General features: G+C 39.7%; 2 protein-coding genes across 5 annotated transcripts in view; one reads left to right on the top strand and one right to left on the bottom strand.

Annotated features, from left to right (window-relative positions):
- Window positions 1-778, top strand: part of glcci1b (glucocorticoid induced 1b) — a 42,015-nt gene extending 41,237 nt beyond the window's left edge. For both annotated transcript variants that reach the window (XM_088327489.1, XM_088327488.1), the window contains exon 9: window positions 179-778. In XM_088327489.1, the coding sequence (XP_088183615.1) occupies window positions 179-407 (229 nt within the window). In that variant the 3' untranslated portion in view covers window positions 408-778. The remainder of the gene's footprint in view (window positions 1-178) is intronic.
- Window positions 779-4,950: 4,172 nt separating this feature from the next.
- On the bottom strand, window positions 4,951-21,957 carry ica1 (islet cell autoantigen 1). 3 transcript variants are annotated; one of them, XM_088327485.1, is made up of 12 exons: window positions 21,853-21,957; window positions 17,874-17,903; window positions 17,630-17,792; window positions 15,006-15,078; window positions 12,802-12,925; window positions 12,531-12,729; window positions 9,297-9,422; window positions 9,137-9,220; window positions 8,967-9,049; window positions 6,455-6,717; window positions 6,329-6,385; window positions 4,951-5,254 (listed from the first exon to the last, which is right to left on the bottom strand). In XM_088327485.1, the coding sequence occupies exons 2-12, from the start codon at window positions 17,888-17,890 to the stop codon at window positions 5,127-5,129; spliced, it is 1,317 nt and encodes a 438-aa protein (XP_088183611.1). In that variant the 5' UTR covers window positions 17,891-17,903; window positions 21,853-21,957; the 3' UTR covers window positions 4,951-5,126. The 3 variants fall into 3 exon arrangements, with proteins under 3 accessions (XP_088183611.1, XP_088183613.1, XP_088183612.1); XM_088327487.1 differs by having other exon boundaries at window positions 4,951-5,251; XM_088327486.1 differs by lacking the exon at window positions 21,853-21,957 and adding an exon at window positions 18,751-19,128.
- Between the last annotated feature and the right edge of the window lie 1,091 nt (window positions 21,958-23,048).

Raw genomic sequence — 23,048 nt, 5'->3', positions numbered from 1 at the left:
TCAACCGCATCTAGCATTCTTGTTCCACTTTCATTTTAAAAGATACGGCTCGCCTCTTCTTTACACTTTACACCAACCGTACTTTATGAAATTGTACTTTATTCTAGGAGAGTTAAAAAAAAAAAAAAATTCTGAGTGTCAAACATGACCCCATTTAAGGAATGTTCCTGTGATTTAGGTGCGGCCAATCCAAGGGCTTCCCGCTCTTCTCCTGCCCCGACAAAAACAAGGTGAACTTCATCCCCCGGGGTTCGGCTTTCTGCCCCGTCAAGCTGCTCTGCTCCTCCCTATTCCCGCCCGTGCCCCGCACCAACGAAGAAGACGCCGGCGAATCGCAGGACACGCCCGACTCACCCGACAAACAGGAAGTCGACGCGATCGTCGGCAGTTCGTCTACAGGAATATAAAAAAACGTTGCCGCGTTGCGATGCCAGAAAACAAAAGCTTTGCACTCCATCGATCCCGGATCAGTATCGTCTCCACACACTCGTTCCTGTTTTTCTCGTTTTTTTTTTCCGCATAATTTCATACCTTTCTTTCAATCGAGTCAACACGAGCACAGCGGCCTCAGCTGAGGTGAGATAATCATCAAACGCGCCGTTTACCATCTAGTTTTACCGAAAATGGGACTCACTAACCAGTATTTTTTTCCTTTACACGTTGACTGACCTAAATGTAGATTTGTGTTGCGTGGGTAACGTCATTATCTTCTATTAGGTTTCCCGTTTTTTTCTTCTCTGTGCCGGCCAATCAGCTTCTTCGTAGATAACAATGCTGCTCTCGTAACGGGATGAGTATTTTTGTCCCGGTTCTACTTTTTTTTTTTAAAGGACAATTTCATCTTTTGTTTTAAAGCGAGCGACCAAATGAATTTGTTTCCAGAATTTTTTACGTCGACGCATTCCACCGTGGTTATTGAGCATCATGGGAAACGATGGACGCCTCATTTAAGTGACATGGTAAACGGACCAAAGTACGACAAAACAAATGTATGAGGTGTGATGGCACGTTTGTGTGTCTGTGTTTCGGATTAAAAAAATAATAAAAACTATGCCCCGATGAGGAGTTCTTCCCCTTTTTTGTACTTGGTTGGAATTTAGGTTAGATGGAATAATGGCACCTTCCTGTGTGGAGTTTGCATGTTCTCCCCATGCTTGCGTGGGTTTCCGGTTCCCTCCCACATTCCAAATACACGTGTCAGGTAAATTGGTGGGTCCGAATTGTCCCTAGGTGTGAATGAGCGAGCGAATTGTCTGTCCCTGTGTCCCCTGCCCACTCCCTGTCGTTGGCTGGGATGGGCTCCAGCAACCCCGCGACCCTACTGAGGATAACCGGTGCAGATAATGGATGGATGGCATAACAGCTTGTTCAATTGAGGCAGACCACCGTATTTATTTGTGTTACCGCAAACTGGTGTAGAATATCCACTCCTAATTTTTAACTCAAAATCAGCATAACATTTAGAATCACTCTCAGTTCAAACTGCATTTTAAGTGACAATGTTGAATACATGCGGTCATGATTATGTCATGTTTATTCGTGACGCCCTTAATCAAAGAGCTTTACAGACCAAAGATTATTGCAAACTAGATAGATATAGTTAGATAGATGGATAGATACTTAATTCACCCCTGTGGGGAAATTCACACTTCCAGCAGTATCCTTGTGTTGAAAAATAACATAATAAAATAAAATAAATAGATAAAAAAAAACCACAATAACGTTTCACGATGGAGTATTTAAATAGTGCTACGGAAAATACACACAAAAATAGGGTAATATACAAATGTGGTGGTGGGGTTAATGTGGGCTTTTACTCCCCCAGGTGGAGTTAAAGAGCCTCATGGCATGAAGAAGAAATGATCTCAGTCTTAATATTACTACAGACTATTATGACACCATCCCATGATCTAAAACCGACATGAGGGCAAGGAAAAACTCAAAAACCTCAACATGAGAAAAAATGCAATGGATGTTGCGTTAACAATAAAATTAAAATAATTACGTCTAAAATTAAATAATAATAATAATAATAATAATAATTTCCTTGTATTGTCATTCTGTGTAACAATGTACACAGAACGAAATGTCGATTGCACCTGACCCGTTGTAGCGGGCCGATGCAGCCGCAGCCAACAGAGGGCGCCGCCGACCACTTTTTAAGTCTTAGGAATGACTCGGCCGGGGCGCGAACCACCGACCTCCCAGTCTCAAAGCGGGCGCCTTACCATCTAGGCTACTGAGCTGGTATATGTGTCATTAATCATTAATTAATTGTATATGAAGATTTTCAAAAAACATTCATTTCTGGGTAGCACGGCGGCGCAGTGGTTAGCGCGTGTGCGGCACAGTTCTAAGGTCTTGGGAACCTCCTGTGTGGGTTCAAATCCAGCTACCCGACTTCCTGTGCAGAGTTTGTATGTTCTCCCCGTGCTTGCGTGGGTTTCCTCCCACATTCCAAAGACATGCATTTCAGGTGGATTGGCCGGTCCAAATTGTCCCTAGGTGTGAATGAGCGAGTGAGTTGTCTGTCCCCGTGTGCCCTGCGATTGGCTGGCAACCAGTTCAGGGTGTCTCCTGCCCACTGCCCAATGATTGCTGGGATGGGCTCCAGCACTCCCGCGACCCTACTGAGGATAAGCGGTGCAGCTAATGAGATGAGAGATGAGGTATTCATTTCTATAATAATGTATTAAATTATATGTATACTTTTACTGTTTATTATTTCAACAACTGATTCGTTAATCACAGTAACTCATGATCCACAAATATATTTTAACCTAAATTTGTACATTTTTTTAAAAGGAAACTCATTTAAAACCTTCCTAGATTGATATTTCGCTGTTTGTATCTAGCACATGAAGCTATGAATGTTGCGAAGAAATTAAAACTGAGATTAAATGCATTTTCTGGTAATTAATCATAATTAATCACGGATATAAAAATGGAGGGGGAAAAAAATTAATATTTTCTCAGTTATTGTAACTCATAATGAATCACATATGTATCTGTATTAAATGCTAATGATCAATTATTATAGACAACTCAATCACCAATGTAAAAAATATCAAGATTGATTAAAATCATTTATCGACTAGAAGTAAACTCTGAAGACAATACCAACAACAAATTTACACTATTTCATGTCCTTCAAAGTCCGATTTGTGATCATATACATCGAAGAATTGTTTCCCTTGTCGTGCTTTTTTTGGGTTTATATCTTTTCGGACAACATTCTGTTTCCTCCATTTGCCTCCGGTACAGTGGATAATAATAGTGTGATCATGAGATTAAATTGAATGCCTTTTCGTATGTCATCTATATCACAAGGATGTCTAGTGCAGTGTTTTTTAACCCTTTTGAATCAAGGTACACTTTTATTTATAAAAAAGTTCGGAGGCACACTAGATGTTTGAAAATGAAGTTGTCAAATATTTCACTGAACTACCTCAGAAGCAGATAATTAGTATATAAAAAGAAAATATTTTTAAAAAATTAGTGATGTGTGCTTTATTTATGTTTTTATTTTTTACAAGTCAAGTCATTTTTTTTGTACAGCCCTTAATCACAAAGAGTCTCAAAGGGCTGCACAGGTTATTGCACAGACTATTATTACACCATCCCCTGATCTGGAACCAACATGAGGGCAAGGAAAAACTGTCCCTTTAATTATCTTCTAGTTTCAACCTTTTAAGGACACATCGCCCTATCTTTATAAGAAATTAGAAATAAAAATCATGTATATAAATTATTTTTCATATATTTTTGACAAAGGGTGTGCTTTAAGATAATCTAATGTAAAAAGATTGAGAAACAGTGCAATCTTAAACTGCTTTGTTAAACAAATTAAGTTATTTAATGTACTGTGCTACCTCATGAGCAGATAATTAGTCACGAAAAAGTATGTAAAATCTACTGCCACCTACTGATATGGATGACTATTACAGTTCCTCGTCTGAAGATAGCAAAAATACTGAAGAACGGCCTGCTTTTTTTTTTGGAAAGATAAAATGGGAAACATTCCAGCGGCAGACTAGACAAGGTCTCACGACACACTGGTTGAAAAACACTGGTCTAGTGGATTCGGCACTCTCGCTGCCGTGACACCGGTTCAAATTTCACACAAATCCGGTAATATACGACGTAAAACCTCACAAATGATGCGCACCAAAACGGAGTTCTTCAAGGTAATTTTCTTTTGATAAATTATGTTTTAAATAAGGGCAGCACGGCGGCGCAGTGGTTAGCGCTTGTGCGGCACAGTTCATGTCATGGGAACCAGTCGTGGGTTCAAATCCAGCTCCAGACTTCCTGTGCGGAGTTTGTATGTTCTCCCTGTGCTTGCGTGGGTTTCCTCCGGGCACTCCGGTTTCCTCCCACGTTCCAAAGACATGCATTTCAGGTAAATTGGCCGGTCCAAATTGTCCCTAGGTGTGAATGAGCGAATGAGTTGTCTGTCCCTTTGTGCCCTGCGATTGGCTGGCAACCAGTTTAGGGTGTCCCCTGCCCACTGCCCGATGATTGCTGGGATGGGCTCCAGCACCCCCGCGACCCTACTAAGGATAAGCGGTACGGCTAATGAGAGATGAGATGTTTTAAATATTATAGATATTTTTTAATGTTTCCAGAATCTCTGGGGGAGAAAAGCAATTCACATCCTTAACAGAATGGTTTCCCCACCACGAAAATTGCACTATTTCAGCAGTTCGGAATAAACAACTTCTTGAAGTGGCAGCGGGCCAGTGTGTACAGCATCCAAGAGGCAATCAAGTGTAATTATGTTGTTTTCCCCTACAAAGGAGGACTGTAAATGCCAGATGAATGATGCAATTTCAAAAAGAAAAAAAACTTACTGGCTAGTGCTCAGTTTGCCTCCCTCAATTCAAATCTGTCAAACCTGATTACAAGCATAGAAACCCCATTTATGAGACACAAACCATGCAAAAAAAAGAATGGTCATGATATGTTTAATTCATTTACAATATTACAGCTTTAACCCCGGAGTGCATCGTCGTCTTTGGCTTGGATCCGTTTTATAGCACTTTTCTAACCGAGACACTGAAACGCAGGCGAAATCCCTTGAACGTTAGCTTGTAGCTGTCTAGTATGATTTGCTACAACGCTAGCTAAGCGTTGTGAAGTTGTTGCTCGGCATGGCTTTTGCCCACCGCATCGGGGTTGGCCAGGGGGTCCAAGTCGGCAAAGAGGTTGAACCAAGTGGAGAGGTCCTTGGATGGCTTGGAACAGCTTGCTGCTTCGGAGAAAAGAGAAAACCTTGGATCAGGGGTGGGCAAACCCGGTCCTTGCTTTCGGAGGTTTCTTTGAAAAGTTGCCTGCCCTATTTTTCACAACTTGAAACACAATAAGACGACTCATCGCAAAAAAAACCCCAACAACATTGTTGCAAAGTATTAAGGAATACATAACAGAACAGCACTTTCAAATTAAGTTTAATATAATAGTACTTATAACATTAATTGCATGGATATGACATCGCTGTTTTCCGTCCGCCACCTGTATTTACTCATCTTCATTCATGCAATGTTTGCTACAAGCCACGTGAACTCTTTCCATGATGCTTTTACTGTACGTTTACGTTTTGTAGCGTCGTAAATTTTGTTAGCTTCTTTTGAATATTCTGGGGCTGAGGTTTTGAAATGAAATGAAATGATTTGCATTTATATAGCGCTTTTCAAGTCAATGACTTCCCAAAGCGCTTTACAGTGTGCTTCACATTTCCCAATAGCGGCCGTGATCTGTGCAGCCATGTAAGGCGCTAACCTGGTTAGTAGGGGTATTGGGGGTTCAATGTCTTACCCAAGGACACTTCGGCATGTAACACGGACAAGCCCCGGCTTCGAACTGGGATCCCTTAATCCTAAAACGATCGCTCTACCTCCTGAGCTACTGCCGCCCCCGTTTTGGCTTGATTCCTAACCACTTTCTTGTGTTCTGTGCGTCTAATTTGGAAAATGATATGCAAATGCACGACCTTATAACGCTCGGGAAAGTCCGGAAGCACGAAGTGATTCGATGCAGGCTTCCGATTGGCTGCCGAGTATGCAAATTGCCAAACGAACCGAAATTCCGAAATTTCCAAACCGAACGAAGATTTCGAAATCGGAATAAAGCAAACGTTTGATTTGATTTTTTTATTAAATAAAATAAGTAAAAACGAAAGATTTGTTTTTTTTTCTTTCTTAATAAAGCTGCTTCTAGCTGTAAACCAACTAAAAAATGACAAAAACAAAAAGATTACATTGTAAATAGCTTGTTCTCCAAACATATATTTAATAAAAGCAGGGCTTTTACCCCTTAGTCCACTTACTTCCTTGGTGGGCTTCAGTCGCTTTGTCGACATGCTCCGATGTGGTCCCAACTTTATCTGAGGGTCAAATAATCTTACATTTATACTTCTTCTCATTTTTTAGCCTTTGGGCTTTCTCACACTCACCCGTGACTTCCGCAGTAGATAGCAGTGTTTCAAAATCGTGGTCCAGGAGCTGCGACGGTAGAAAGAGCGAGTGGGAGGCCTTTGTTGCAGCGGTTCCGTCCCTGGGATCTCCAAAAACCGGACTCCAAGGCCGGGACGAGGGGACGGAGTCTCGGAGGGACACGGTTCCCAGGATCTCCTCCAGCAAAGCCGTGCCGTCCTTGTCCTCTTCCGGAAGCTCCGTTAATGATTGAATAGTGTCTTCGTTCCCCAGGGAGACCAGTCTATGAAATAAAAAGGCTTTTTTTTTTCTTTTATACAAAAAAAATAATGAGTTTGATTGCTAATTTACTAGAATAAATCATGCCTAATGTCATTTGTGTAGCTTATTATTCAAATCAATATTGTTCTTTAATGGGACAGTGTTATATTTAGCGCCACCCAGTGGCAAAAATAAGAATTCATTCATTACAAAAAACAATAAAGGTTTGAATAATAGGTAAAAATAAATGACCTCTAACATAAACATGTATTTTTGATACTCCTAGGTCCAGAAATTTGCATTTATTTGGACTAGGCTCACCTAAAGGGAGTTGGCATCATTGTTGTTTTCTTTATTTTCTCACTCTGATCTTTCTTCTTATTTTTGTTTTTCTTTATTCTTTCCTTTTGCTTCAGTTTCTCTTCTTTCACATTTTTTCTCTTCCCTTGATTTCTATCCTTGCCTTTTTCGTTTTCTCTTTTTTGTCCGTTTTACTTTTCCTTTTTCATCTTTTTGTACCGTTTTTCTTTATCCTTCACCCTCATTTTTCTTTTCTTTCCTATCTTTTCTTTCTTACAGTTTCCTTTTTTCTCATTTCTTGTCTTCCTGCAATGCTAGTCAAAAAAATGAGTCTCTATAATTTGGATTCTTGTGTTTTTTAGCACTCGTTTCACTACACAATAGAATAGAATAGAATATGCCTTTGTTGTCATTGTTACAACATGGGATATGCTGTGACAACGAAATTGGACGACTCCAATACAGTGACATCTTGTGGATAATATTACACACTGTCCCATTAAGGCAGTGCCACTCAATTATTTTCTGTCATGCCTACACTCTGAAGGAGACATCCTATTGCACCCCCCTAAAAAACACTCAAGTGACAGCTTAATTCATTTGGCTTCATGCTATCCGCTGCCAACATTTTTTACATAACAAGCTGATCTTTATACTTTTTGTGGACAATATCTCTTATATCTTATTTGTAATTGCAACATCCTTTGCTGTCTGGTAATCCTGAAAGGGGGATGCCACACGTGCGGTCCCTTCTCAAGGTTTCTTCATTTTCCTCATGTTGGGGTTTTTCCTTGCCCTCATGTTGGTTCCAGATCAGGGGATGGTGTCACAATAGTCTGTGGCTTGCAATAGTCTTTGATCTCTGCAGCCCTTTGAGACTCTTTGTGATTAAGAGCGTCACAAATAAAAATGACTTGACTTGACTTTACTCGTCTCCCTCAGTCGTTGCAATGATGTGCAATGTACGCTTCATCAAACTTCTCTGTCTTAGCTTTCGGTAGTAGACCTGTGTTAAGTCTCTTTACCCCGTCTCTTCGCCTGTCTCTGCATCCATGTCAAAGATTTTTTCTTTATGGGGTCACTTAAGCAGTGTTCATTTGACCTGTGAAAAGTGATGGGTCCCGGGGACTCGCATGCTCAAAAATCTATGGGTCCCAACAGAGATCTATGGGTCCCCAAAATTTAGTGTTGTCGAGGTTGAAATCGTAAATCGGCGACAAATATATAATACAAACCTATAAATTCATTCAGTTTTAATCATCAAATTATTAATTCATTTCTGCATCAAATTATTGTTGGTAATCTACCGATAACCACAAACCTGTCTTTTTTTATTTTCTACTTTTATACTTCCTTTTTTTCTTAACTTCTTTATACAACATAATTTGTAATATCAATCATCAAGGCAAGTGAGCCGTTTGAGAGCCGGCTCTTTTTAATGAGTTGAGCCAAAAAAGCCGGTTCTCTAAAGAAAGACGGACTTCCTTTCACCCCACAATGAGATCTCGTTGGTCGAGATCGGCGTGCAGACGAACCGCGAGACCAAAACGAAAATGCCTGACGAAAAGTTTGGAGTGCAGTAAATCTTTGTTAAAAAAAGTAATCGGGTAATAATGACAATTTAGTGGCAAAAAGGTTGCGTCCTGGGGACGCACGTGATTTGAGACGATGCGTCCCCAGCAAAAATGATGCGTCTAGGGCACAGGGACCCGGGCAAACGAGAACACTGCTTAAGGGTCTGTTACACTTTGTGTCAACACTTCATACTCAATGCTAATACTCTGTGCTTAATGCACTGCATGGGGTTTAATGTGAACAAAACACTGTGCCTGAGAACGCCACTACCCCCTAGTGTAGTGGAGGTGCAATTGCACTTTATTCTGAGAAAGTTAAAAAAAAAAAAAAAAAAAGGCCCCAATGTAAAACGCACGCTCCCCACTATTTGAGAACCCCTGCATTTACGCGACTTACTCTTCATGTGCTGCTGTCTGGTCTTCATCTTTTTTCTCCCCTTTACTTTTCTTCCTCCTCTTTTTCTTCTCTCTGGATGACTCCTGCCATCAATTATCAAACGCAAGAATACATTTGAAATATTGACACAAAATCTAAATAAACTAAGTCGTGTGTGTGTTGGTTAGGACCTCATAGTGAGGACTGCCCTTGAAGTTCTCATGGATGGCTTTCATGGTGCGGGACGTCTTCTCCCAAAAGTGTAACAAGGTGGTCTGGGAAGGGAAGACACCAGGATGGTCCTTCACTGACATTGTTAACACGACAGGTAACTAGTATTACTAGTGGTACCTGGTAAGTGGCAAGGACATGTGAGAGCAGGTTGCAGCGACTGGCTCCCAGCATGTCCACTTTCTGGCACACGTCCATCTTCTGCTGGTCGAAACTTTGCTTGCTGCTGCGAACTTCCGCTTGAACCTGACACCACACACAGAACAAGGAATCCACTCAATAAATATCACGGAAGATAATCTAGCTTGGATGAAACCCTTCGGTTGGGGAAGGGCGCCCTCTAGTGGACACGCCTGAACGTAGAGTAAACCCAGATCTTTGTTTAAAACCCTAACAAGTCCAATATCATTGATAACCCGTTTTTGAAACAGTAAATTGAAAATGTCTCTTCTTTTGGAAAAACTGAATCTTGAAAAACTATCTTAAAATAAAAAACCTACCATGAAAGAACAACTTCAAATATCAGGATCCTGGCTTGAAACCCGACCTTGTCTTGAGATCCTCATTTCAAACATTCAGCTCTTTCTTGGATTTGCTCTTTGACTCCATCTTAATAATTGAATCTAAGAACTTACCCATACCTTAAATGAAGGAAATGCTTGTTCAAACCCTACTTTCAAACTATAGATCTGTACAAACAACCTTGCTACAAACCCTAACATCTCCTGAAACCCTAATGGTTCAATTTTAAAACCTAAATTTCAAACATTGAATTTAAGTACTTAACCTGTACTTGAACAGAACTAAATGTCTAACCATTGTTCAAACCCTACCTTCAAACAATAGATCTGTACAAAATACCTTATTACAAACCCTGAAACCCTAATAGTTCCATTAAAAAAAAAACTACATTTTAAACATTGAATTTATGTACTTAACATTTACTTGAACAGAACTAAATGTCTACTCATCAAACCTACTTTGAAACCATAACTCCAATTTGAAACCCTATCAAAAATCCCAAACATCTCCTGAAACCCTACATCAAATCCCTAAACTTTCTTGATAGCTCCATTTCAAACCTTCACCTAGGCCCTGAAACCATACTTTTAATCCCATCTTGATATCTGAATTTAAGTACTAACCTGTACTTGAACTGGATTGAATGCCTAACCATTGTTCAAACCCTACTTCAAAACCTTAGCTCCAACTTGAGACCCTTTTAAGAAAAAATCCTCAATGCCAAATTTGGAAACCCTTCTCCAGGTTCAAATCTGTATAAGAAACCCAAACCACCCGCTATTAAATCCCTATCTCAAACCTTCACTCAGGCATAGCATCCTTCCTTGAAAACTTAACCATGAAATGATCGAAGCTATAAAAATAAACAACAATCATAACTTATAACCGCAACTGTTGAAGTCTTTGTTCCAAACTCCAAATTCCCAATGAATTGCCCACCCTTGTTTCAGAACAGAAACCAGAATTCACACCTTACTTTGAAAGTCTTGGATTGAAACCTTGAAAACTTGAAAAAGAAGGGAACTATGGGAAACATAAATGTGATTATTCCTTTAGGCTTATATCGTGGTTTAAAAAGCATGGATTTTAAAACTGGGTCTTTGTTTACCTTCCACAATATGAATTGTGTACATTGATTTCATTGGCGAGCAGCACGGCGCCGCAGTGGTTAGCGCATGTGCGGCACAGTTCATGTCTTGGGAACCTCCTGCGTGGGTTCAAATCCAGCTCCAGACTTCCTGTGCGGAGTTTGTATGTTCTCCCCGTGCTTGTGTGGGTTTGCTCCGGGCACTCCGGTTTCCTCCCACATTCCAAAAACATGCATGTCAGGTGAATTGGCCGGTCCAAATTGTCCCTAGGTGTGAATGAGCGAGTGAGATGTCTGTCCCCGTGTGCCCTGCGATTGGCTGGCAACCAGTTCAGGGTGTCCCCTGCCCACTGATTGCTGGGATGGGCTCCAGCACCCCCGCGACCCTACTGAGGATAAGCGGTGTAGCTAATGAGATGAGATTTCATTAGCAGTTAAGTAAAATTATGTTTTAAAAAAAATCAAATACATAATAATAACTTTTCATTTTGATAATCATAATTTAAATCAGTGCTTCCCAAAGTGGGCGGTATCGCCCCCCTGGGGGCCGTGAGGAAGAAGGGGGCATTAGTGGGGCGGTAGTCCGAAGTCGAAGTCAGAAGTTTGTACGTTTGTTTGACGATTTGTACACAACATGTTAGGACAGGGGCAGCACGGCGGCGCAGTGGTTAGCGCGTGTGCGGCACATTTCTGAGGTCTTGGGAACCTCCTGTGTGGGTTCAAATCCAGCTACCGGAGTTTGTATGTTCTCCCCGTGCTTGCACTCCGGTTTCCTTCCACATTCCAAAGACATGCATTTCAGGTGGATTGCCGGTCCAAATTGTCCCTAGGTGTGAATGAGCGAGCGAGTTGTCTGTCCCTGTGTGCCCTGCGATTGGCTGGCAACCAGTTCAGGGTGTCTCCTGCCCACTGCCCGATGATTGCTGGGATGGGCTCCAGCAGCCCCACGACCCTACTGAGGATAAGCAGTGCAGCTAATGAGATGAGATGTTAGGGCAGCACGATTAACCGTGCTTGGTGTTGGGGGGGCGCTAGGAATTCACTGGGGAGCCAAGGGGGCGCCACCCTGCAAAAATTTGGACAACCATTGATCTAAATGAATGGTGAGAAATCTACTGGCTGCAAACCGGTACTGGGCCTGGGGTCCTTTGGTACTGGGCTGCACAGAAATAAATAAAAGTTGTCATATTATAGAAAAAAGTGACCTTATTTTTTGATTATTCTATATATAAAACACATTTTCCTACCCACAAAATAACTCAAAAAGATGGGTGCGCATTTACATGAGGTTTCATGATAGTATATTACCATATTTGAGCAATGATTGATCATCCGAAAAATATCGCGGACCACATTTTGCACAACAATGAGAATTCTGTTTCACAATATCAGAAAATGATCAAACAATGTCAAGACATGTGAAGTAAATTCTTTGTTTTAAGTCAATCACATAGATATGTTATCTGACTGATACTGGTGGAATGTGAGGTTGCATTTGCGCATTAAATGTTGCCGTGACAACCCCACCACAGGGGGTCCGCCCCTCCAAGTAGACTGGAACCCAAACCTGGTTCACGTCTCACCTTGCAAGGGCAGTCTGAATTTGGCCAGCAAGAAGGTAAGAGGGCATATCCTGGGGCTGGGAATCCCCTCCTCTGTATCAATCTCCCAGAAAGAGTCAGAAAAAGACTCTAGCCACCTCCCACTAGGGGGACATGGCTCCGGTATATAACTCTCGGGTTTACCTTGCGGAATTTGTCCATCTGCTTGTGTGTGTCCGGGTCCAACTCGGCAGAGACGTCCTTCATCCACAGCAGAGTCCCCCTGTAATGAGTGCGACTCTGCTCCATACGCTTGACCGTCAGCCACGTGTCCGAGATAGCCTGGAAACGGAACGTCTCCACTTCCTGGTACAGCCGGCACAGCGGCTTCCTCAGGGCCAGTCTACAGGAGGAAGAAAACGATATCCTGAGAATCGTATTGGCGCTAGTGACGATCAGTGCTAGTGTGAGCGACCTTTGCTGGGAGGAAAAGCAAAGCGATTTCCCCGTAGCTTGCATGATTTTTCCCGCCCGGCTTTTGTCCTGATGGCCCTGAGAGCGCAGGAAGCGACCTAGCTCGTCCTCCTCCTGGGACAGAACTGAAGGAAAAAGTAGATTGGGAATAAGGAAAGCTTCAAGGTGTATTTTGCATGTAAACTGAATACCGCACTTTCCAGACTATAAGATGCACCTAAAAACCACAAATTGACCAGAAATTTGAAAGTGTGCACCTTATATATTGGAAAATTCCATGGTAAAAAATGGAACTGCATGGGAAATGATACTGCATTTGGCAACTATTCTGCCTTTGAGAAACATTTAGAGTGGTCTTCGAGTGCCTTCTTCATACCGGTTACATTTCAACCAATGATGGAATGAGTTCTAAAAATAACCAAACTTCAACAATAATAATTATCTTCTATGTAATTTTCAGGTCTCGGTCAATTATTTGAGAGCTTTTCATCCGATGTTTTGTGTATTTTATAATACTGTATGTTTAATCAAATAGATACAAATAATGGTTTGTTCACAATTATTTGTGTCAGTGTGATGTCACTGTTCTGTCTTTGAAAAACAAATAAGAGTGGTTTTGAAGCGCCCATAGAGGCATGATCTGATCAAGCGTCCCTGGTCCATATATAAAGAGGAACTGATCGATAGTTTGTTCTCTTTTCTACTGGCTCTTGTCTATTGCCCCACATGGCAGGTGCTTGTTGTGGCCGTGCAGGCCTACCCTGAGTTCAGCACGTGCGCCACACGTTGCGACCAACCAGAGCACGAAACCAAATCTCTCTGCAACAACAAGTAAGAGGACAGTTTCAAATTTAACTCCATGTTTGCTGGTTTTGGGAAATGAGCATTATCGACAAGCATTATAGCGGGAAATTTTCGTTTTGTGCTACTTTCAGCGGTCGAAAACTCCCATAACCTCCAGCGACCTCCCCCTTTTCCCCCTATCATTATTTCTATGTGTTAATAGATAGATAGATACTTTATTCATCCCCGAAGGGAAATTCACATTTCCAGCAGCATCCCTGAGCTGAGAACAATACAATAATAAAGCAAAAAGAATACAATATACAAATACCCAGTGTGACGTGCAAATACCCACTGTAGCGTGTTATATAGAATAACTAAATAGTGCTACACAGAATATATATTGCAACAAGATTCGGTAATATGCAATGTAGGTGGTGTGGTTTACTGTGGGCTTTTACTCTGCCGGGTAGAGTTAAAGAGCCTCATGGCATGAGGAAGAAAAGATCTCTTCAGTCTGTCCGTAGTACAAGAGAGTGACAGCAGTCTGCCGCTGAAACTGCTCTTCTGTCTGGAGATAATGCTGTGTAGTGGATGCGATGGATTGTCCATGATTGACCGCAGCTTTTTCAGTGCCCGTCTCTCAGCTACTGTTGTTAGGCTGTCCAGCTCTTTGCCCACAACAGAGCTCGCTTTCCTAGCCAGTTTATTGAGACGAGAGGCATCCTTCTTCTTGATGCTGCCTCCCCAACACGCTGCCGCATAGAAGAGGGCGCTTAAATCGTGCGTGGTATTTCCATCGGCCTGGTTCATTGATTCCATTTTCTTGAGATTTGAATTCATATCAGAACTCAAAAGAACTCAAGTAATAACAATTTAATTTGATCAGTGAAGGAAATTCTAGCATGCTTCAGCAAAATAAAAAGATTTACGGTGGAGCACAAACAACACCTAGAGGCAAATTTGTTTACTGATTGCAGTAAAGAATAATTCATTTCCATCTTAACTTTTTTCAAAATGAAAGCTAGAAAAAAATCCCTACAGTGGCAAAAACAGATGTCATAATGTTAATTTATGTTTAACGGAAAAAAAACCATTTTATTTTAAATGTATTTATCTAATTTTAATGCAACCCTCACTCTTACACTAGTTTTAATCCTCTGTGCCTTATATATGAAAAATATTTTACAAAAAACTATTTTTTGCAGGTGCGTCTTATAATCCGATCCGCCCCAAAAGTGGGAAATACGGTACTTTCTGCTAATGCTAACACAAAAATAAAATAGCAAGGACGGGCTAACTAAACTAGCAACAATCTACCAACGGAGAATCAAACAAAAGTTGCAGTAACATTACAAAGTCCACTGTATAAAAAAACCTGCAAGCCTTAGAAGATGACAGTGATGTTGCAGTGACACGTACCGGAGATCCTCTTCTGGTACTGTTCGATCACTTTTAGCAATTCCATGCACGTCCTCTGGATGGATTGAAACACCTGACACGAAATAGAAAGCCACGACAAGAACAAAGTTAAGTCACAAATTTAAGAATTGAAAATCAAATCTTTCCCAATACATTTTTAGGATAATGACACAATGACAAATGGAAACCGGTATGGAATACAGTGGTCACCAATGTTTTAGACCAGGGGTCGGGAACCTTTTTGACTCAAAGAGCCATAAAAGCAAAAAATATTAATTTTATTTTGGGAAAGAGTCACACCACATATTATGAGACAAATTTACTAAATTGCTAAACCCGCGCCCCAGACAAAAGCTTAGTCTTCAGCACATTTATTTTTGATGATTTGATAAAAATGATGAAAAGAGAATAATGCCAGAGCCCCTGTCCCAAAATCAACAAACATACCACTTTAAACTTGTCTCTTTCTTGCAATGACTCAATATCGGTTAAACTCCTTTTGACCCTTTTTTATCATACATATTGGTTTCAAAACCAGATGCAAGCATTTATTTTGTAAAAACGTCACAACATTCTGAGAATAGGGAGCCTTATGTGCTTACTTTTGGCGAGAGATGGGTGGGAATGCTTGTACTTTTTGCATAGCTCCACCCATCCCTCCCACTCACCCAATCAAATGACTAAGTTCTCTTCCGGTGTTTTGGCGTATTTACAGTTCTGTGGATTCATCATAAGGTATCTGAACACTGAACACAGATTACATAGTGAACTTTTAAATAAAGGATTCTTTAGCGTTGTACAGCTAAAACGAGTTTTTTTTTTCCCATTTTTTTTGTGTGACACCTTGACTGTAAATTGTAGTGAAAAACGTGCCATATATATACTGCGAAGTAATCGTTCACCAATGAGTTTCGGTTTGGCTTTGCGTGTAACTTAACAGGATAGACAAATTAAGTTTTGGACAAGATGGAAACATTTTGCATGCAATCAAATCTGTCTCTGAGCCACAGATGCTCGTAGAAAGAGCCATATATGGCTCGCGAGCCATAGGTTCCCGACCCCTGTTTTAGACGCTATGAGCTTATTTTTTGTTCCTGATAAGTGCAAAGAGCTATTCGTTTGTTTCTTTGATTATATTATGTTAGCTCCATGTTTTACTTACCAGAAGTAGGGTAAAAAATGCTCAAACAGTAAAACATCATGCCAATTACAAATCAAATTTCCTAGGAAAGACATTTTCAGAACCAGACCAGGAGCTGCTCAGATGTTCTTAGGGGGCTACTCTGGTGACCCTTGATCTACAGCCTCTTTCGATTCTAACCAGAACAAAGTTTTAAAACCCTAACTTAAAATGTGCAAACCGAATAAAAATATAAACCAGAGATAAGATTTTACCTTAAAACCTTGATCAGATCAATGAATTGCATCTAATACAGTGGCTTAAAACCAGTTTTGGAAATTACAGTATACTTATCTTGACCTTCCAAAATTTGAAAACCAAACATTACTACCAAATTTTTAGAATGAAATAAACAGATTCTACTTTAAATAGTTGATCCATTATAACACTTTAAATTGGAACCTAATCCAAATCAAAAGCCTGACTTGAAACCCAAAAGTAAACCATACAAACAAATTGCTTGAGACTTTCACTAGATACCCCAAAAACTCTGTTTCTAATCAACAAGTTAAATAGTTAAATTCTGCTTGTGACACCTGATCCCTTTTATCACCTTAATTTGGAACTTAATCCAAACAAAAAGCCAGAGTTTAAATCCAAATCAATACCTTAACTTAAAACCCTAACTTAATGCAAACTCTTGTTGAGATTTTCATCTAACGCTCCAAATATCTATTTTTAAACAACAGTTTCTACTCTATAGCATATGAATAACCTATACTTTTCTTGGACAATAATTCTGTATTATTTGTGATTGCAATATCCTTTGCTGTCTGGTAATCCCGAAAGGGGGATGCCACATGTGCGGTCCCTTCTCAAGGTTTCTTCATTTTCCTCATGTTGAGGTTTTTGAGTTTTACCTTGCCCTCATGTTGGTTCCAGATCAGGGGATGGTGTAATAATAGTCTGAAAAAATAGTCCGTGTAATAACCTGTGAAGCCCTTTGAGACTCTTTGTGATTAAGGGCTATACAAATAAAAATGACTTGACTTGACTTTTTGCCTTCAAAACTTTTCGACTCCTTAATTTGGAACTTAATCCAAATCAAAAGCCTGAGTTGAAACCCAAATTACGACCACCTTAACATAAAAACCATATTACTTCTTGAGACTTTCGTTTAACACCCCGAACCTCTTGTTAAAAAAAGAGAGAAATAAAAACACACATTTGAAACATAATCTTTTTTGAAAACCACAACTCATGGTTCGTAAAAAACATTGAAACTCTAAACCGGATTTAATAGAATAAATTAAAACCCTAATAAAGAAGAGCGCTCGACCTCCTGAGAAACTGAAGCCCCAATAAACAATAAATAAACGAGTAAATAAATGAATAACATCAAACAGAACTTCAGACCCTAACCACTTCAACATATGTCAAATGCAAAATTGAAATCTTCGATCCAGCCTGAGCCACATGCTTCTGTAAAGCGTGAGTAGCCGACCTCCAGCTTGGCGTCCAGTTCCGCGTCAGAAGCCACCACGTGCTGGTCCTCCTTCTGGCCGCTCACCCTGATGAGAGTCTGCTTGGTTTTCCAGTAGCGCTGCTGGAAGCGGCTCACCACCGAACGAGAGTCCTGGCCCAGGAACATGCCTTCCACATAATCACTATGAGGAAAAACACATATCAGAACATCAGATATCTGTCAACCAACAATATGAACTAGGATAAGGATGAGATGTACTCACAGGCTCCTGCCTTCCATCTTCTAGAATAACCTGTGAGGAGATGGAAATATGATCCAGGTTTGAGACTCAAACATTTCAATCTATCCATCTACGGTTGTCATATCCCTCAAGAGGGGTGACCGACAGCAAGACAAACACACCCAATAACAAAGAAAATAAAAAAGGGGAAAAAATAGCAAAAACACACACACAAACATTGTTGGACCATGGCCAACACAAATGCCCAAACACCCAAACAAGTTAGGCACCTCAGCACCTAAGTTGGCATCTTTTTGCCCTGTGGTGAGGGGGCCCTCTCCTCATGAGAGGTAAGAGAATTCTCCCACCGTGGTCCGCTGCGTGTCGTAAGAGGCGACTAAAGTGGAGGGAGCGAGGGAATTGGGGATCCTCTCCTCTCTATCTCTACTCCCTAAGAGACAGCAAGGCAAAGAAAGGGGGACGGGAGACTGAAAGGTCTTGCAAACCCTAGTTATAGGGTAACTAAATGTGAGAGGATGTGGAAGTAAAGCGACTGAGTGGAAGAAAGAGGAGATCGGAAGGATGATGACTAAAAGAAAGGTTGATGTGTTAGCCTTGGGTGAAACAAAGATAAAAGGAAAGGGTGAATTACAGCTTGGAGGTATGTATAGTAGAAAGTCTGGAGTTACAGGTGGACGAGCTCGAGAAGGAGAGGCTGTGCTTGTAAATGGGAAAGCAAAGGGAAAAACTGGTGGAGTGGAAAGACTCAAACATAGGATTGAAATATGGACATTGGAAAGAAACTCACTTTTTAATGGGTTGAATTGTCAAACGTTAAAATATATGATGCACCATAAAAACAAAAACCAGAATGTCTAACAGCCACACCCACAACTACATTTTTTTGCAGTTTTCTTACCTGTCATACATGTAGCCAATTCTGTCCTAAAACGTCATAAAACCACATATGTCCCATTTTAACTACTATATATTATAAAAAAAAGAAATGCTAAAATACAAAAAACAAACTACCCGTATTTTATTTAAATACCTGTAATATTACTGCTTACTGGCTCAAGAAGTAACAACAAACACTTAAACCAAAAACACTTTTCCAGCGTGAGACAATTAATTTAAAATTAAAGACGTTATTCGATAAGTTTACAAAAATATCACTGGCCTAAAATTACTTTACAAAACACGCTAAATGTTTTTTTTTTGATAATAAATCGAAAGTCAGGAAGTAAACAGGAAGAAAAGTGAGAGTTCTTCTTCGACGGTTATATGCTAATTGTTGACGTGTTGTCGCCCTCTAGATGTTTAGAAGGGCCATTAAAATGCAAGTGTATTGTACATTTCGGATATTTCATTACATTTCAATGTACAATCAGGGTTGGGTAGGGTTACTTTAACTGGATTACTTTCAATTACTTTTGGATTACTCCAATACCAAATATGGTAATAAAAGACCAAAGAAACTAAATATGAATAAAATGATGACTCACAACACGCGGTAAGCTTTCTCTCCTGGCTTTGATCTCTTTGATCTCCGGCAAAACTAACATAAAATGTGACAGAAACAAAATGAAAATAAATCCAAACAGCTTGCCGACATCATTTTTGCCGTTCCGTGTATTCCGTTACTCCCCAAGCCTGCACAAAATTTAGTCGTTTTATTCATATTTAGTTTCTTTTGTCTTTTATTAGCATATTTGCTATTGGAGTCATCCAAAAGTAATTGAAAGTAATCCAGTTAAAGTAACCCTACCCAACCCTGTGTACAATGTATATTACAAGGGCAAATTGTAAGGCAGTTAAATTCATATGAGAAACGATAGTTAAAAGTTTAAAAAATGGCATCGTCTGATTTTTATGTTGCAAAATAACTGAATTTTGTTATTATCAATCTGTTTTTAATGTTTTTTTAAATCGAGCATTGCATTATTACGGACAAAATTGTCATAAAAACGTTTAAAACTTTTAAGGGAACATAAAGCGATGAAGGGATACAGAAGAGAAAAAAACAGAAAAATAAATAAATAAAATTAAGTAAAAAGAAACACATTAGTTATGACACAAAGAGTAGATTTGTACGAATATTATACATCATTTGCACAGTTGGAATGTTTATCATATTCAAAGATTTAAAAAAATATATGCAGATATATTGAAAAAAACCTTAAAAAGTGGCTTTTCATTTTTGATATTCTACTCGGATTTCCTTTTTCTGTTACACATGAAATGTAAGGTATTGTTTATTTATCATGCTAGTTTTGGATGATACGTGCAAATATGCTACTGTATTAACTTTGGATAAGGTGGTAGGAATGGAAGGAGTGATCTAGAGCTAAATATCAGGGCCATCACCACACTAAACAAGAGCACAAAACTGTAAAATCACATCTTGCAACATTTTTTTTTCTCTTTTTGTTGATGCCAAATTAAATTGTGAAAACAACTAATGAGAATATATACTATTGCACAAAACTGTGAAAAAAAACGTGATTACGTTTTATACTGGAGTGCCATTTCTAATCTCGTTGCATACAATGTTTCACAACTTTGATATCAATGACAAGAAAGACGATTCTATTCTATTCTCATCTTATCTCATCTCATCAGCTGCACCGCTTATCCTCAGTAGAGTCGCGGGGGTGCAGGAGCCCATCCCAGCAATCATCGGGCAGTGGGCAGTGGACACCCTGAACTGGTTGCCAGCCAATCGCAGGGAACACAGGGACAGACAACTCGCTCGTTCATTCACACCTAGGGACAATTTGGACCGGCCGATTCACCTGAAATGCATGTCTTTGGAATGTGGGAGGAAACCGGAGTGCCCGGAGGAAACCCACGCAAGCACGGGGAGAACATACAAACTCCGTACAGTAAGTCTGGTAGCTGGATTTGAACCCGCACAGGAGGTTCCCAAGACCTTAGAACTGTGCCGCACATGCGCTAACCACTGCGCCGCCGTGCTGCCCCTATTCTATTCTATTCTATTTTATTCTATTCTCAGGGTTGGGTAGGGTTACTTTAACTTGATTACTTTCAATTACTTTTGGATTACTCCAATACCAAATATGCTCATAAAAGACAAAAGAAACTAAATATGAATAAAATGATGACTCACAACACGTGGTAAGCTTTCTCTCCTGGCTTTGATCTCTAGTAAAACTAACATAAAATGCGAAATAAATCCAAACAGCTTGCCAACATCATTTTTGCCGTTTCATGTATTCCGTTACTCCCCAAGCCTGCACAAAATGTAGTCATTTTATTCACATTTAGTTTCTTTTGTCTTTTATTAGCATATTTGGTATTGGAGTAATCCAAAAGTCATTGAAAGTAATCCAGTTAAAGTAACCCTACCCAACCCTGTCTGTTGTATTCTATTTGTTGATGTACAGTCGCCCTCTAGAGGTTTGTCAGGGCCATTACATGATTATTAAATTGAAATTACAATTTTATTTTACATGGGCCTGTTGTAATTTATGCACGATGAGAACGAATACACATAGGTTTAATCGATGTAAGATATATTTTCTGCAGGGCAGAACAGAAACAAAATATATACATTTAGCGTAATTTACAGATTTGTCCACGAGCGCCCCCTGGAGTGCAGTACTGTGTTGAAAAATGATGTATTAAGTGTTGAAACGCTGTGAATACAATCACATTCAATATTTTTTTTTTAAAACGTTCAGTAAACAAAATTATTGCCAAATTAATAAAACAATAAAAAAAAGGAAATTCACACATTTGTTATTAAGTGCTGCAGCGCATTTGTCACGAATCGGTTACGATCATCTGCACGGCCAGGGAGTGAATAACAAAACAGCACGGATTAATTTAAGATTATCTTAATTTAAAAGACCATTTTTGCTTTAAAATCGAGGAGCGACTGCGGGATCGATGACACCTATCGAGCACGCGGAAGCCAGCATTAGCCTGGAATACTATTTACATTTTTTCCCCCTCATATTTATAAAAAATACCTAAAATACAAGGTATATACACGCACCTTGGTCTTTTCTCTTTAAATTGTCACGATCATCTCTATTTTCCTCCTCCTCGTCTTAAACAACGCCGCATCATTTTTTTCCTCCCCTTCTCCGATGACGTCACCAAGTCTTATCCTCTTCTGATTGGACGTTCCCGCTCACTGTTTATCTTGCGTAAACAAACATGAAATGAGAATAAACTTCATAAAAAGCCAATTGTCTGCATTTGTCCGAAAACTGGTTCGACGGCAACAATTGTGGGCATAGATAAGATGAATATGTTTCAGTTGTGACCAATGTTCCCTCTAATTTTCCTCACGGGTCTGAGCGTTCACACAAAGTCGGTGAGCAGCGCTTGAAACAACAGTGAGCAACAGCAATCCCAAGTGTGGCAAGATAATTCATGATCAAACATGTCCAAAACTTGACATCAAGTTACATTTTGCCGAGTTTCCGGCAATGTAAAATTATTTTTCTCTTTTGAATGAATTGACTCATGTACTATTGCAAAGGTTGTACGGCCTACAAACATCGTTTGTTCTTACAATTCTTTCACAAGATAGCCATTTCTTTTTATTTCCTGATATATTTTGTCAAGTAATATTAACATTTTTGGGGGCTTTTTTAGTCGGCTGTAAGATATAGAACTGTACTTAATCACATTTTTTAGTGGAAGTACAATGTTGGCAACAAGATTCACTTGATATAATTGGAAATTATTTGAATGCAACACAAACTTTTTCTTCTTTTTTTCTGTGTTTTTTTTCTACTTTTTAAAAAAATTCCTTTAAAAAAATCTCATTGTGTTTATTTTTTCCGAGCTGTTACCTTTTTTTGGTTCTCTATTTATTTTTTTCCTACATTTCTTTTATTTTTTTCTGGCTTTTTTTCTAAATTTTTCCTTCTTTTTTCTCTTCCTTTTGTTTCTTTTTTTCTCAGAATAATCAGGGTTGGGTAGGGTTACTTTAACTGGATTACTTTCAATTACTTTTGGATTAATCCAGTACCAAATATGCTAATAAAAGACAAAAGAAACTAAATATGAATAAAATGATGACTCACAACACGTGGCAAGCTTTCTCTCCTGGCTTTGATCTCTTTGATCTCCAGCTAAAGTAACATAAAATGCGACAGAAACAAAATGAAAATGAATCCAAACAGCTTGCCAACATCATTTTTGCCGTTCCGTGTATTTTTGCCGTTCCGTTACTCCCCA

This window comes from Urocampus carinirostris, chromosome 2, assembly GCF_059441175.1.
Source record: "Urocampus carinirostris isolate Australia breed hairy pipefish chromosome 2, RoL_Ucar_1.0, whole genome shotgun sequence".
Lineage (NCBI taxonomy): Eukaryota > Metazoa > Chordata > Actinopteri > Syngnathiformes > Syngnathidae > Urocampus > Urocampus carinirostris.
This window is presented reverse-complemented; position numbering and strand designations above follow the sequence as displayed.